General features: G+C 35.9%; 1 protein-coding gene across 6 annotated transcripts in view; it reads left to right on the forward strand.

Annotated features, from left to right (window-relative positions):
• Positions 1 to 14,780, forward strand: part of LOC107004522 — a 73,277-nt gene that overhangs the window by 46,298 nt on the left and 12,199 nt on the right. For 5 of the 6 annotated variants that reach the window (XM_027912978.1, XM_015202732.2, XM_015202735.2 and 2 more), the window contains 12 exons: positions 2,428 to 2,690; positions 4,727 to 6,276; positions 6,364 to 7,574; positions 8,761 to 8,889; positions 8,965 to 9,117; positions 10,520 to 11,137; positions 11,214 to 11,285; positions 11,426 to 11,884; positions 11,969 to 12,152; positions 12,244 to 12,988; positions 13,096 to 13,212; positions 13,763 to 14,036. In XM_027912978.1, the coding sequence (XP_027768779.1) occupies positions 2,428 to 2,690; positions 4,727 to 6,276; positions 6,364 to 7,574; positions 8,761 to 8,889; positions 8,965 to 9,117; positions 10,520 to 11,137; positions 11,214 to 11,285; positions 11,426 to 11,884; positions 11,969 to 12,152; positions 12,244 to 12,988; positions 13,096 to 13,212; positions 13,763 to 14,036 (5,775 nt within the window). The remainder of the gene's footprint in view (positions 1 to 2,427; positions 2,691 to 4,726; positions 6,277 to 6,363; positions 7,575 to 8,760; positions 8,890 to 8,964; positions 9,118 to 10,519; positions 11,138 to 11,213; positions 11,286 to 11,425; positions 11,885 to 11,968; positions 12,153 to 12,243; positions 12,989 to 13,095; positions 13,213 to 13,762; positions 14,037 to 14,780) is intronic. The other variant, XM_015202733.2, reaches the window with a different exon arrangement.

Consider the following 14,780-nt stretch of genomic DNA (forward strand, 5'->3'; position numbering starts at 1 on the left):
TTTATCGCAAGTTAAGTAATTTGTCATATTTCTTCGTCTCTTCTTTTTAGGCATAATAAGAGATCACATTTTCTTGAAACTAATAAATGTCAAAAATACACTAAAACAAAAATATTTTTTAATCGCAATGAATATGCACAGTAACGAAGAGTGCTAGAGTCTTTACCTACATTAAGTAATTGTCATTAGATTCAATTTTTCTATGGACTTTTTCTAGGGACATTTATAATTGTTGCTAAATTTCATTTTTTACGTAGTGATAACTCTTTGTTATAATAAAGTTTTTTTTGCTTTTTTGATAAAAAAGTAATAACTCTTTCTTTTGGCTTCTTTGAATTAAAATTTTGAATTGTAAACTTGGATACAGACTGACAGACTATCTTTCTGAAAAATATGTTGAGCATCATGTTTTTTTCTTCTTGATTGTTACGAAAGTAATGTTGTCTTTATTATTATTTGTGGATATTTGTGAATTCAAGCACTCAGAAAATTATGCTTTGGAATTTTAATATGTTATGTGTAAAAGATTTTGTTTAGAATATCCAGTATAAAAATGATGTCGCCTAATGTTTGATTGATAATTACATTCATTCTTTGTAATTGCATAGTATAACCATAACAATAACTATGGTTTAATTCCATGTAAGTTCGGCTGGTGATATGAAACTTAAGCAATAATAATGACTATTCTGAAACGATGATGAAAAACATTTATGATACTAACAATTTTAGGGTCATAAGAAAGGAGCTGAAGGTCCTCCGTTTGAATTAGTAAATTCTGTTCTTGTATGGACGTGATGTTCTACTTTACCTGGGAGTGTTGTCGTTCGAGGTTTTTTGGTCTCTTCTTTAACATATGATGTTGTTCTTTATATGTTCTTGGAATTTAGAAAATTCCATTACTTCTAACCAACTATTTCCATAGAAATTTCTTAGACTTTTTTCTTATACTTAAAATATCTCTGACTCATATCATTAAAAAAATCAAAAATTAAAAAATATAGCAGATTTATGATTTTGGATTGCATTAAGATAAAATAATCTTGACAATGCAGTGTATATATCGAAAATTTGAATATTACCGAATGACCAATGTGAGCTTAATAACACAGTTCAATCCCGTGTGAAGCACGGGTAATTTACCTAGTTTCAAAGTAAATGAATATTTACATTTTAGGATTAAAACATGCTTAATGCACTTTAAGATATGCCAATACTAATGTATGATTTGCTTATTTTACACTATTATTGATTATACAATATAAAATTAAATAAATAAAGTGTAATTATAATTGACAAAAGAAATGTACATTTAATTATATATTTTTTGGAGGGTCAAAGACTTCACCTTTTCAATTAGAGAGAAGAATAGTTAGTTCTATAGAATAAAGGAAGATAAGTTACACTATTTTTAATTATATCATGAATTTTGAATGAATAAAAATCATAAGCTTAACTTAAAATTGGAATTATATTGAAACTCTACTTCTTTGGTGTAAACTACTTTGTATAGAAGATGTAGATCAGATTGTAGAGTTGATAGGAAGCTTGTAATTGCTCACTGTTGGAGGTGGTCAGCATATCAGCATATCCTTAATGCTGATGAATACAATTTACCAATTTAAAAAAAAAAAGTTAGAAGCTTAACTCATTTGGCTAATTCATATTTTACCTATAGTTTACCCATATTTTAATTTTTAATGGGTCAAATATCGGTATCAACCCAAATTTTACCCATGTTAAAAATCATTCACCCAACCCATTAAAATATGGACGGTTTGGGCGGGTCACCAAAATATGGGCTCATTTTTGTCAGCAATAATCGAGTGCAAGATCACTGGCCAATTGTGGAGTCTATTCTTAAGACTCAAAAACTTCTCATGGGCGGGTCATGCCTGGTAGAATTGGTGAGGCCTTATACAGTTGGTAAGAAGCAGGATCACAAGCAAAGAACAGAAGCAACTGGAGAATCATTCCTGCTACTATTTGGTGGATTGTCTGGAAAGAGAGAAATCTTAGTGTTTTTGAGAATAGGGAGAGTAATATGCAGCAACAAAATTGAATTGTATTCTAACTTTGTGTTTTTGGTGTAATCAGATCTACTCTAATGACACTGTCTCTTATCATTGATGTTTTAGACTCATTATAGGGATAGCATAGAGCTTTTAGAGTTCATTATGTAAATATGGTTCAACCCATGTACTGATTCAAAGAAATGCAAACAGTTACGAATCTTTAAAAAAAAAGATATTCAAGTTGGGACTTTCACACTATCAAACTGAAACCTCTGTGACTTGAGTTGTCATGTGGAGCAATTTCTGTTTGAATGCTACAATGCTACTCCGCTTGCTATAGTTTCTAATTATTAGAGTATGAGATATCTGATCAGGTGTTTATAATGTAGGTTGCTTTCTTTCTTTATTTCAGGTTGACATAGAGGTTTCACCTGTTCTTGCTCACTTTTCACCATCTCTATATGGTGCAATTATGGACCTTATTGCGGATTTTGATATACTGGGTTTATCATCAGACTCCTTGCTCCCAACTACAGTTGATGGTAGTGTGATATCTGCAATTTTTTGGTTCTCCATTGCTGCAAATGTGAAATCTATTGGTTTCTTGATCGACTTTGAAAGTGATGTAGAAAATGCGTGCAGTCTCTTGCTTTTGCTTCAGATATTAAATATTCGGTATGTTGTTAGCATCTTGTTTTGCTTTTCTATCAGCCAGATAAAGATACACCATTAATAATAGAGAAATACGCAAAAGATAAGATGATAGACAAATACCGAAGTGTAATTGTGTTGCAGCTTTGTACTCCTCGGCAAATCATTAATATTCAGTCTCTCTTAATCCTTCTGTTTTGCACCGTAACAATGCTACAAGAACTGCTATAAAGCCTAATCATCATACCAACGTGATTTTGAAAATCATTTCTGTTTGGTGACTCTCATGAATGGTCTCTTGACATGCATCTCTAGCTTAGCTGTTCATTTCCAAAAGAGAAAAAGGTCAAATTATCCCCAACTTTTAAAAATCGTATATATATACCCACCGTCTTACTTTAAGGTAGTATGTTATCCCTATGGTCATACTTTTGGACCATATATACCCTTTAATCAAAAAGACAGACACGTGACACCATCTCAATAACTTACCTGATTCTTTATTTTATTTAAATCCAAAATTTACAAACCCACCCAATTATATCCTGACCAATTTTTTTTTCTAAATTTGCAATCTTACCAACAACTTATTTGATCAGAACACTCACAAAATTAACAACTTCATAACATTGAAGTATAACCCTAAATATTAATAAGACAAATGAGAAATCAGTTGGTTTGTCCCAAAAACTGTTAATTGCATATATTATCTACAACTATCTTCATTACTACAGTAATTATATAAAGCAACAAAACTTAAATCTTTAAATTAATATGAAAACTCTGTATATATTCCACTCTGTTTAGGTTCTTTATGACTAAGTAATTACCCAAGAAATAGGAGTTCATCAACAGGTACACAATGAGATTCAGAGAGAAATAGGAGCAAATTGGAGAGAAACTCAATTCAGAGTTCATCTGGAATTGAAATTTTGGAATGATAAAAAAAGCTGGTGGGTGCAGTGAAGATGGGGAATCCAGAATTTTTGAATGGAGTATGGAAGGGGTAGAGATGCACGCTGAGCAGCTTGAATCAAAGATTTCTCGAAGCTTTTGTTACTTGCAATTTGGTTAGGGTTTCTTTAATTTGGGTCTTAAGTGGGTCAGGATATAATTGTGTGGGTTTTTAAATTATGGATGTAAAAAAAATAATTAAAAAATTGGGTAAGTTATTGAGATGGTGCCACATGTATGTCCATTTGATTAAAGGGTATCTATGGTCCAAAAGTATGACGGTAGGGATACATACGACCTTAAAGTATGATGGATGATATATACATACCATTTTTGAAAGTTTGGGGGTATATTTGACCTTTTTCCCTTTCCAAAATAACTTGAGTTGCATAAGGTCACAGTCATAGTGGGGTCGTTTTCTGCACTGTTAACAATTGCACAGTTTTTGTTGATTCACCTCAAGTCATTCTTGCTGCAATGCCAATTTCAATTAGTCAGTCATGACATCCACCATTTGCAATAAAAACTTTAGCATTGATCAGAACAATTCTTGAAATTCCATGGATATTTTTCCCGGAATCAGCTTGATTCTTGAAGAACTTCCTTTCACCAGCGGTGTCCAGGCTAGGTTGTGCGGATCTAGACTGCTCTACCTGGTATATGTGTCCTCACACTAATAGAGGTAGTATGTGATTATTCCCACCAAGACTTTATCAAATGAAGAACTGACCTTATATTTTTGTCTCATATGTGCCCCTGATTTTTGTGGAAGCTTTTCTGACAGCTACACTAGAGACTTGGGTGCTGAACTTGTTTAAGTTCTATTTATTGATAGTTAGCAGCAAGTGAACTTGACGGCTTATCTGGTGAGAACGGTAAAAGAGGAAAATGAGATTAGTCTAGAGGTGCAGTTAAAGTTGTGCTTGATATAGTCGTTTTTCCATTTAACCTTTAAAATTCAAATATTCACGGTAAAGAAAATGGTAGAAAACATCAGATTCTGGTATCTATTCTTGAGTCAGATGTATTTGTGAGTCAGGAGAGTGATTCTTTTCAAATATTATCTGTTAAGTATTGTAGCATTCATTTATGAAGTTTGAATGAAGTTGCAGGTTTGATGGGAATGAGTCCTTGGAGGGAAGAGCTTCGGTGAAGGAAATAAACATCCATAATTATGGTGGTAAAAGTGAAGGGAAAAGCCTTATCTTTTGCTCATCTCAGGGCTTGTCTGGATCTATGTATCAGGATTGTAATGATGTTAGCATTGGTCCTCAAAGTGGGAATTCTGATGAGAGAAGTAGTACCAACGATCTGTGCCTTCTGTTCCATTACAAAACCTGTGGGAATTCAGGATTCATTGGCCATGAATGTAAATTAAGTTTAAGTGGTCTTGATATTCACTGCCACCGTTTTATAATTGGAGTTTTTGTAGGATTTATTGATAAATTATCTAATATCAGATCTTCTCTTCGAGTTGTGGACAACCCTGTAGTGAATAGTAACAATTATGTTCCTACTTCTGCTTCTTCGCTTCAAAATTCTGGTTCTTCCAACTTCTTTGAAACCTCCTTCTCTGAATGGGCAACTGTTTCATTGGATCAGTTCCCTTTCATCACCCTAAAAGATACTGATTCTTTTCGTAATCTTGGAGGTTTCTCAAATGATAATACTCCCGAGTGGAGGAAGGTTCTTAACTTAAGAGACTGGAAGGACAGCAATCCTAAGGACGACATAGAAGATAGATCTAACAGTCAGCTTCCAACTTCAGTTAATTCTTCTTTTCAAGTTAATGGTGCTAAAAAGGCGTATTTCATTGACTTGGATCTCAGCAACAGTCGAGTTCATTTTCATGAATCCTCTTACATAATTGGAACTCTTCTGTTTCCAAATGTCAAGTCTGCATTGTGTATTTGCGCCGACTATCTGGATGTACTTTGCTGTGCAGAGGGGTTGATTCTTTCTTCTCTACAATGGACTCAAATGATGCAGGATTTCCTTTGGGGTCCCTTGGAATCCACTTCCCCTCCAACTTTAAAGTTACGTGTCTGGAAAGAAAGTGTTAAGTCACCGTTGAAAATAAGTTTAAGTATCCAGCATGTGTCTTGTGTCTTACCACCTGAGTTCCTTGCAGTTATCATTGGTTATTTTACCTTACCTACTTTGAGCTCTAGTACAGATGAATTGCCTATTACTGAAACCTCCGACTCTAACACTTCAAAAGATAATGTATGCACTTCATTCATGTTTGAGATACTGGACTCCAACTTATTTATACCGACAGGGAGCAGCGTATCTCAATTCCTGAAGCTTGATATACAACGACTATACTCTAGTTTCACGGAAAATGGTGAAGCAAAGTTTGTGCTGAAGGATATTCCTATGGAGTGCTTGGTCACAGAAGATGAAATTGCTCACAGAAATGATTGTTTAAACTTATTTGGATATGACTTATCACTATCTTTGATGCTATTGGAAGAAGCAGATTATTTGTCAGGTTCTTTTTATGGCCCCACTTGGACAAATATCAACTTGATTGCGCCATTTAGTGCTGATGTATGGGTGAGATTACCATCCCAATGTGAATGTTGTGATGTTGTATCCTGTTATCCAAGTTGCATTATGATAATAGTCAAGGATTGTCAACTCAACGCTGAAGGTAAGAAACAGATTTCTGTCATATGTTTTCTCGAGTATTGAAGCAAAATTTTTGGCACCTCAGTATTTGCTTTGTCTTTGTCCACAGGTGCATCACTCGTGAATGGATGTGAAGCAATGATGGATGTCATAGACCAGTTTTCCTTGGTTGCTAAACAAGCTGAAGCATTCAAATCTGATACCTTACAGTTTTTTCTACACAGGGAGGGGATTGAGGGACAAACCGCTTCTCCACCTCAAGGCTCTCTTGAAAATTTCATGACAATCCGAGTGTCTGTGAGGTCAATGTCCATAAAATTGCGACAACATAAAGGAGAATCAGTTGCTTCTGACCTTATTGGGGAAGCTAACATGCAATTTCTTTGTTCTGCCTCTTTAAGAAATGATGAGCTCTTAAGGCTGAATATCTCGTTCTCTTACCTACAGATATTCTCGTCTCTTAACTCTGTTTTGCTTGCTGAATGCTGTTCTAAATCTGGCTCCCCAGTTATTGTGATAACCTTTTCATTGTCTGATGAGGGTGAAAATATGCTTTCTGTTTCTCTGCCTTCACTAGATGTTTGGGTACATATGTCTGACTGGGTTGCAATCATCAACGTACTCCAGTCTTCTTCAACCAAACAATCCAATACCTTAATAACAAACTCATTATCAAACAATATTGCATATGTCCCTGTTGACCAACTCAGGGATGGTAAAAATGATGGTCCGCAAAATTCCCATCCATGTCCTAATATTTTATCTACTGAAGAAAATGTGAGGCATGATTCTGGAGTTCATTCTGTTGAGTTGGAAAGCATCTGTCTCCGAATTCATGTTCCTGCTTGGGTTAGAAAAGATGCTTTTAATATATCGGAGGTGAAGCAGGGGGACAACCACATGAATGATTTACGAAACATGATTTATGGACATCGACATGGATTTTTCACTGTTGGCTTTCAAGCTAGGAATAGTAAACTGTTTTCCTTGGGGAACGTTATGAGACTGAAACTTGATCTAGATAAAATCTGGGCTACAGTGGAGCTTGTGAAGGATGATAACACACGCTCGTGGCCCCTGTTTGAACTATTTCAAATGAACCTTGATACTGCAGTTTGCACTAGTTGCATTAACCATATCCATGGGAAGGTGGATCTTCAGTGTCATTGCCTGGATGTATGGCTGTCAGATCACATTCTTTATTTCTGGCAGTTTGTGGATTTTGAAGGTCCAGCAGCTGCGCCTTCACAATTTAGTTTCAGTCAAGTGAACTTTGAAATCCAACTTAGAAAGTTCTCTCTTCTTTTGGCTGATGGAAAGGTGGTTTCACTCCATAACACTGTCCCTATTTACATTATTTCTGCAGTTTGCCTTTGCTAGATTGGACTCCAAGATGGATTCTGATAACTTGATTTGCCTCAATTCTCTTAAATTTCATAATTATCCTTGAAAGTTTTAATGATTATGCTTTTAACAGACAACACTAGAAAGTAGTAGACCACCATCATATTTCCTTTAATGTGTCCTTTCGTTTCCCCTTTATTTAGGAACAATATATTGACTGTTCAGGATACGAGTTATTTCTCAGTGGTAACTGATATCTGTTTTGCTGAAATTCTTAGTTTCTTAGCTGCTGCAAGGAACTTCTCTTGCAGAATCTCATATACTCCATCTGAATTTCCTCGTTGACATTGAGCGATTGAGTGAAGTTATGAAAATGCATGCTTCTCGAATGCAGTTTCACCTTTGCTCTGTCATGTCAGTTAATAGTTAGGAGGAGCACTTTGAAATATATCTTGTTCCAGGGAAGTCTATTTCTTATTTCCTGGAAGGTGACAAAGATATCAGAAATCTGTTACTTAATAGAATGTGATCTCTAGTTTTCTGCAGTGTTATAATCTCTTCTAGATCAATATCATTATTGTTAAAATGTCCCACATTAATTAAGTGAATGAGATGTTGTCTTCTTATAAGAATCTTGAGCAGTCATCGTGTCAAACTTCTGAAATTGAGCTCGGCCCAAATTTTATTTTCTTTACATGTTAATTGAACCCCAGCATCCCGATTTTGGTTAACCCAATGCTTCACCGCCAGTCTTTTATTGTCCTTGCTTTAAAATGTCCTGCTCCTGCCTGCTGATGAAGTATTAAAATATCCACATTGGTTGAGGGGAGGGTTATCGAATCCCTATATGCTTCTGGACATTTTTACCTTATTAGCTAGAATTTTAGTTGAGTTTGGCCTCATATCCATTTTTTTACAATTATGCTCATATTTTCATGAAAATAGTGTCATTGCTCTTTTATCCTCACTGTCAAACTCCTTTGCACTGAACTGGAAAGAGTTTCTTTTCATGCTTGTTGTTTCTTTCCAGTATTTCCTTTGTTTATCTTTTGAGAGCAATGAGGTATTCTTATTTGATCATCTTTACTGCTAATTGTATCACATAATTTCCTGTTTTCTTCTGCTACATACATTTTGCTAATATGTATATATTTTTCTCTAGTGGAGTTCAAGTGGACCTTTGCTGGAGCTACTTATGACAAACTTGCTTCTTCACTCAAATATAGCTGGAAATGAAATGGAGGGTTTGGTGAAGTGTGAAGTCGAAGTGAACTATAATAACATTGACATGGTAGAGATGAAAAAATCATGATATATCTTCTTTTGATTCTGATTCACTAATTTCTGTTTTCTATTTGGACAATAGGTCTCGTGGGAGCCTTTCCTAGAGCCCTGGGAAATCCAGCTAAGTATAAAAAGGCATGATGACAGTTCCCTTCTGAGTAGTGATGTGACTAGCAATCTTCATATCAAGTCGACAACTCAACTTAACTTGAATCTTACCGAGTCCCTTATTGAGGTACTTTGGTTTTCTTGTTCTACAGGCAAACCCTATGTTGCATTCGTTGATAAAAAATAACCAAATGAGAAGTTCTATTATATTCACTATGGAATTTGATAAAGCTGTTTGTATCTGTCCTTATTCTTTATCCTTTATCAGGCTATCAATGTGCTGGCTGTCATTGTGGAATCAATGATAAGAAATAAGCTGTTTTACTTTGGCATTGATAAAGTGACACACTTGTGAGGGTATGGGCTGTACTCCCTTTATATGGTTTTGGGTGATCTCATCTCATTAACTAGGGTTTAGGGGAGAGTTAGGTCTAAGGTCTATATCCTGAAACTGTATCCTAGCATGCCTCATCCCTATTTTTGGTTAACCTAATGTTGAACGCCCTGTTATGTTGGTCAGGGTCCTGGGTGTTAAAATGGGTGTTGAGAGTCCTTCAATGGTGAAGGACGCCGCCCTGAAGTCTCTTAATATGCTCTTGCGTTTAAGTCTAAGGTCCAATTTTCTTGACACAAACTCCTTAGACCTTCCTTTATTCTCCCCTTCCCAAATTATTTATTTATTATTTTGTAATTTTTCTTTAAGGTTTAATTGTCTATTTCCAGGTGAAGAAATTAAAAAATATTAAATATTGCATTATCAAACACAAAAGTATGTATCAGTTGATAACTTGATATCTAATAACAAATGATTAGTAGTATCCACTCATATATGCTCAACTGTGGCTCATAATATACTAGTTTAATTTGCTGCATCTTCGAAAATGATATGACTAAGCATAAATTAGCCAGGTCATCCTTTGGTAAGTGATTATATCACTCAATATCAGTTCACTAGGCCTCAATCCAGAATTGTTCGGGTCAACTACATGAATCATCTCTGTCCATAGTATATTCATCATAGGTTGGTTACTTTTTATGCTGGATGTTAACCTGGCACAACTTGGTCCCCTTTTATTAAATATTGGGACTCAATGTGTTTTACAAAAGCTTAAATAGATGGAGTTCCTTGGTTGAAATGAGTGGGAAGGCTTTCTTTTTTAAGGAAAACAATGATCCCTAATTTAGGTTGAGGGGCAGCTCATTACCCACCGAGTTTCAAACCGTGCGCCTCTGGCCTGGGGATTTCTCTGATATATGTATGTGTATGTGTACACGCACACATATATGAGTTCATTGTTTTAAATACACAACTATTGTAAAGTTTTTTGTGTTGAAGAAATACTCATCTTTAGATTCCTTTCATCTGATTGTGTTATCAGATTTCTTGCAATGTGCTCACTAAATATTGAATGAATTATGACATATTGCACTATGTAAAACTTTCTACCAAAGACTTGTGTCAACTCTTCAAGTACAGTTTAAACAAGTTGCTGATATATTTCTCTCTTTTTTCTTTCTGTTTGGTGAAGGTTGTTTCTAGGACAATCGAGATGATAAAAAATGCAGGGGATCTGGCGCAGATGGCTGCTCATTCTGAAATCCCTTCATTCTTAAATTCTCAGAGAAGTGAAAATCTGGATACCGGGAGTTCTCCTCCTTATATACTGCAGAATTTGACTTCGTTGCCTTTAGAGTTTCATGTCTATCAACAGCGGCAGAGTGGTTATGGCTTAGAAGTATCCTCCATGAAAGGTAGAAAGTATTTACAACCAGGATCTTCTATTCCAGTTTATGTTAGTGAAAGTCTTGAAGATCAAATTTTACGCTATAGTCCGGCCCAATCCTGGGAACAACTTGGTGACAAAAAATCGGTGGAGCCATCACATCATTATATCATTGTTCAACTTGAGGGAACATCACTTCCTTCGGTTCCTATTTCAATGGATCTTGTTGGACTTAGGTACTTTGAAGTGGATTTTTCCAAATCATCGAGGAAGCCTGATGTTGATACAACTAAGAATGTTCCAAACAGTAGTATAAACGATGGAAAGAACAACAAAATAGAAGAAAAAAGTGGCTTTATCATTCCTGTAGTGATTGATGTGTCCATACAGAGGTACACGAAGATGGTGCGATTGTACTCAACTGTAAGTGCTAATGCTGGTTATATTTTGTGCATCTTTGATTTACTGTACTGCTTTACATATTTCTTTTTTATTACAGGTAATAGTATCAAATGCAACTTCTGTGCCTCTTGAAGTACGGTTTGACATTCCATTTGGTGTTTCTCCAAAGGTATATTGGTAAAAATGATAAGTAGAAATCTCCGTATCTCTATTGGCGAAAAGGGATATTTGTATCTATTTAGTTTTGACTGGATTTGTGTTCCTATACCTTCATGTAACTTCTGTCTTTTCCCTTCTTTGTCATTTCAGGTTCTGGACCCCATTTATCCTGGTCAACAATTTCCTCTTCCATTACATTTGGCTGAAGCAGGCCGAGTGAGATGGCGTCCTCTTGGTAATTCTTACTTGTGGAGTGAAACCCACAGTATTCCAAATATTCTTTCTAATGAAAATAAAATCAGCTTTCTGCGCTCCTTTGTCTGCTATCCATCTCATCCAAGCAGTGACCCTTTCCGCTGCTGCATATCTGTGCATGATTGGTGCTTACCTTCTGCTGTGTCACCAGAAAAAGGCTTTTCTTTGTCCAACAATGTTCTAACACAGACTAATAAACCTCATAGTAATGTAAATTACATGGTTAAGCCCGAGAAGAGGAATGTGCATCAGTTGACTTTAAGCAGTCCATTAGTATTGAAGAACTATCTACCGGAGACGGTATCTGTGACAATAGAAAATGCTGGTGTTTGTCGTACTGCAGCTGTGTCAGAGGTATGCACTATGTTATTGTAACTATCTTTTTCATGAATTGATTTATTTTACTGTATTCACCAGCACAATTTTTCCCGTTTCCAGGTTGAAACTTCTTTCTTCCATGTTGATTCTTCACATGACCTCATAATAACTTTCGAGATGCATGGATATAAACCTTCAGTTGTGAAATTTCCACGTGCTGAAACATTTGGTGAAATAGCCAAGTTCAGCGGAACAAGGTTCTCTTTGTCGGAGACTATTACTTTTGACCCTCAATCATCAGATGGTACCGATTGAATTTTGCTTTCCTGTTCTTCTACCGGTGCCAGCATTATTAGTTCTCTCTTGTTATTTTTTATTAATCTCCACTTTATTAGGTCCTCTTTTTGTTGCGATTGAGAAGGTGATGGATGCATTTTGTGGAGCTCGTGAAATATGCATTTCGGTTCCATTTTTGCTCTTCAATTGCACTGGTTTCCCACTGGTTGTCTCTGAATCTATTAATTGGACGAAAGGCCATTTTAGTGTTATTACTTCTTGCTATGATGTGGATGATCAGGCCTTGGTTCTCCACAAGAAAGATGGTCTGGGCATTTTTTCTTCTAATCAATATATGGATACACCTGCAAATAACAAGAGTCTGCCAGTAGCTCCCTGGAACAATTACCTCGTTACAAAGTCACATGACAGTAAATTCTCTCAGGCGGAATCGATTTATTTTGATAATTCAACAAATTTTCACCGGGGTTCACAGAAGCATGATATATATGCTTCAAAAGGATCACTTCACAGGAGTAAGTCTTACGCAAGCAGTCAATCCAGCTTAAAGTCCTGTGGGTTAACAGAAGGTGATGCTTGGAAGGTCAATTGCCGGATGTATTCACCTAACCCAAGTTCGTCTTCTAGTGAAATTATTGTCAGACTGTGTAGATATCTACCAAATTCACTGATGAATGACATTCCTAATGATTCTTGGTCTAGTTCTTTTGCCCTTGTGCCGCCTACTGGTTCTAGCAGTGTAACAGTCCCACAACCATCCAGGAAATCTGGTTATGTAATTTCTGTTGGTGCTGTTGCAGCACCATTTTTTGGCAGGACAAAAATCATTACCTTCCAGCCGAGGTACTCTACTATGTCAATATTTTGTTATTTACTACTATCTTCAAGGTATTTCTATAGAATCTTCCTGCAAGGAATATATCTATAATAAAGCACCCATAATTCTACAGATACGTAATCAGTAATGCATGCAATAAGGACCTGTATTACAAGCAAAAAGGAACAGATGATGTTTTCACATTGGAATCGGGAAGGCATTCTCATATTCAGTGGACAGATACATCGAGGTATATTGTGACAGTGTTGACATTTTCATTGCTCATTGATATCTCAACTTACTTCTATGACTGTGTTTGGTATGGAAGAAAATATTTTCAAGAACCATGTTCTGTTGAAAAGAAAATTTCGGAAAACATTTTCTTTAGGAAAACAAGTTGCTTAATCATTGCCAAGGTGTCTGCTGCATGACACAGTAACAAACTATTTTGTATCCACCTCATCCATGCCATCCACTTTTTAATTTGCCATTATCATTGCCAAGGATCCTATGAAACACTTGATTCTCTTTATGAATTTGCTCGGATCTATAAAGGGTAATTGACGAGGGTGAGATTATCGTGGGAACAGATATTGTTAAATGTGAGGGACCATATGTTGTGGGAATAGTCATCAGTAAGATGTGTTTCTGACACTATTCTTGTGAAACAAGTGATTAGTTAAGTTGGCAGGCAAAACGTTTTAATTTTGGACGAACAAAAAGCAGAATTGTGATTCGCGTAAATTTCATTCGTTTTTTTTTCTTATTCTTGTTATTTATTATGTGTCAATGTTTACCAGGGAGTTGCTAGTCTCTATTCAATTTGCTGAACCTGGATGGCAATGGTCTGGTTGCTTCTTGCCAGAACATCTAGGTGATACTCAGGTTAAAATGCGAAATTTTCTCTCTGGTGCTGTGAACATGATATGTGTGGAAGTTCAGACTGCTGATGTCTCAATTAGAGATGATAAAATCGTCGGCAGCCCTCATGGTCAGTCGGGAACAAACCTGATTCTTGTGTCAGAAGATGATACCGGCTTTATGCCGTACCGTATTGACAATTTCTCCCAAGAGGTATTTTCCTTCAATGCAATACAATAGTTTGTAACTTTGTATTTGTTAAGTGCCCGGCATTGGTGGTGGGTTGGGTTATTTGTCTCCAGATGTGGTTTTGTGTAATCCTCACTTCATCACCTAACTTCTCGGATTGAGTTAGGCCCAAGATCTATTTCTTATCATGGTACCAGGGCAGGCAAAGGTACTCAGTTTAAGTCTTCCCACAACTAGATTGTCAAAAATAATTTTTTATGTTCTTGACCCATGGAAAAGAATCAGGTGTGTATTTGAAAATTCATTTTGACAATTTTTGGGTTGTGACATGTGAAACTTAGATATGTGTGTGGTCTGATACAAGATGGATCTTGGGTCTAACTCAACTCAAAAGTTAGCTCATGCCCAAAACCATTTGAGAAAGACGAATAACCCATCCCTTAGCAAATGTGGGACAACATTATAAGCCACAACAAGACATGTAAAATATTTTCTAGTTCTTTTGTTACCATAAGAAACTTACTTTAAAGTCACCTTCGATAGTTGCACCACCGCCACCCTAATTATCTAACAAAGATGCGTTATCAAAAGCGCAAAAAAGTTCTAAGGTATTTGGGGTTTTAAATGCAAATAAAGCAACGGCCGTAAGCGCAAATGGAGATAAAATACATGCATATGTATATACATACATACATACATATATATATATATATATATATATATATATCAATTGTTTGGAGAAATATGTCTTAGAACCTTGATGACAAC

This window comes from Solanum pennellii, chromosome 11, assembly GCF_001406875.1.
Source record: "Solanum pennellii chromosome 11, SPENNV200".
NCBI classification, from domain to species: Eukaryota; Viridiplantae; Streptophyta; class Magnoliopsida; order Solanales; family Solanaceae; genus Solanum; species Solanum pennellii.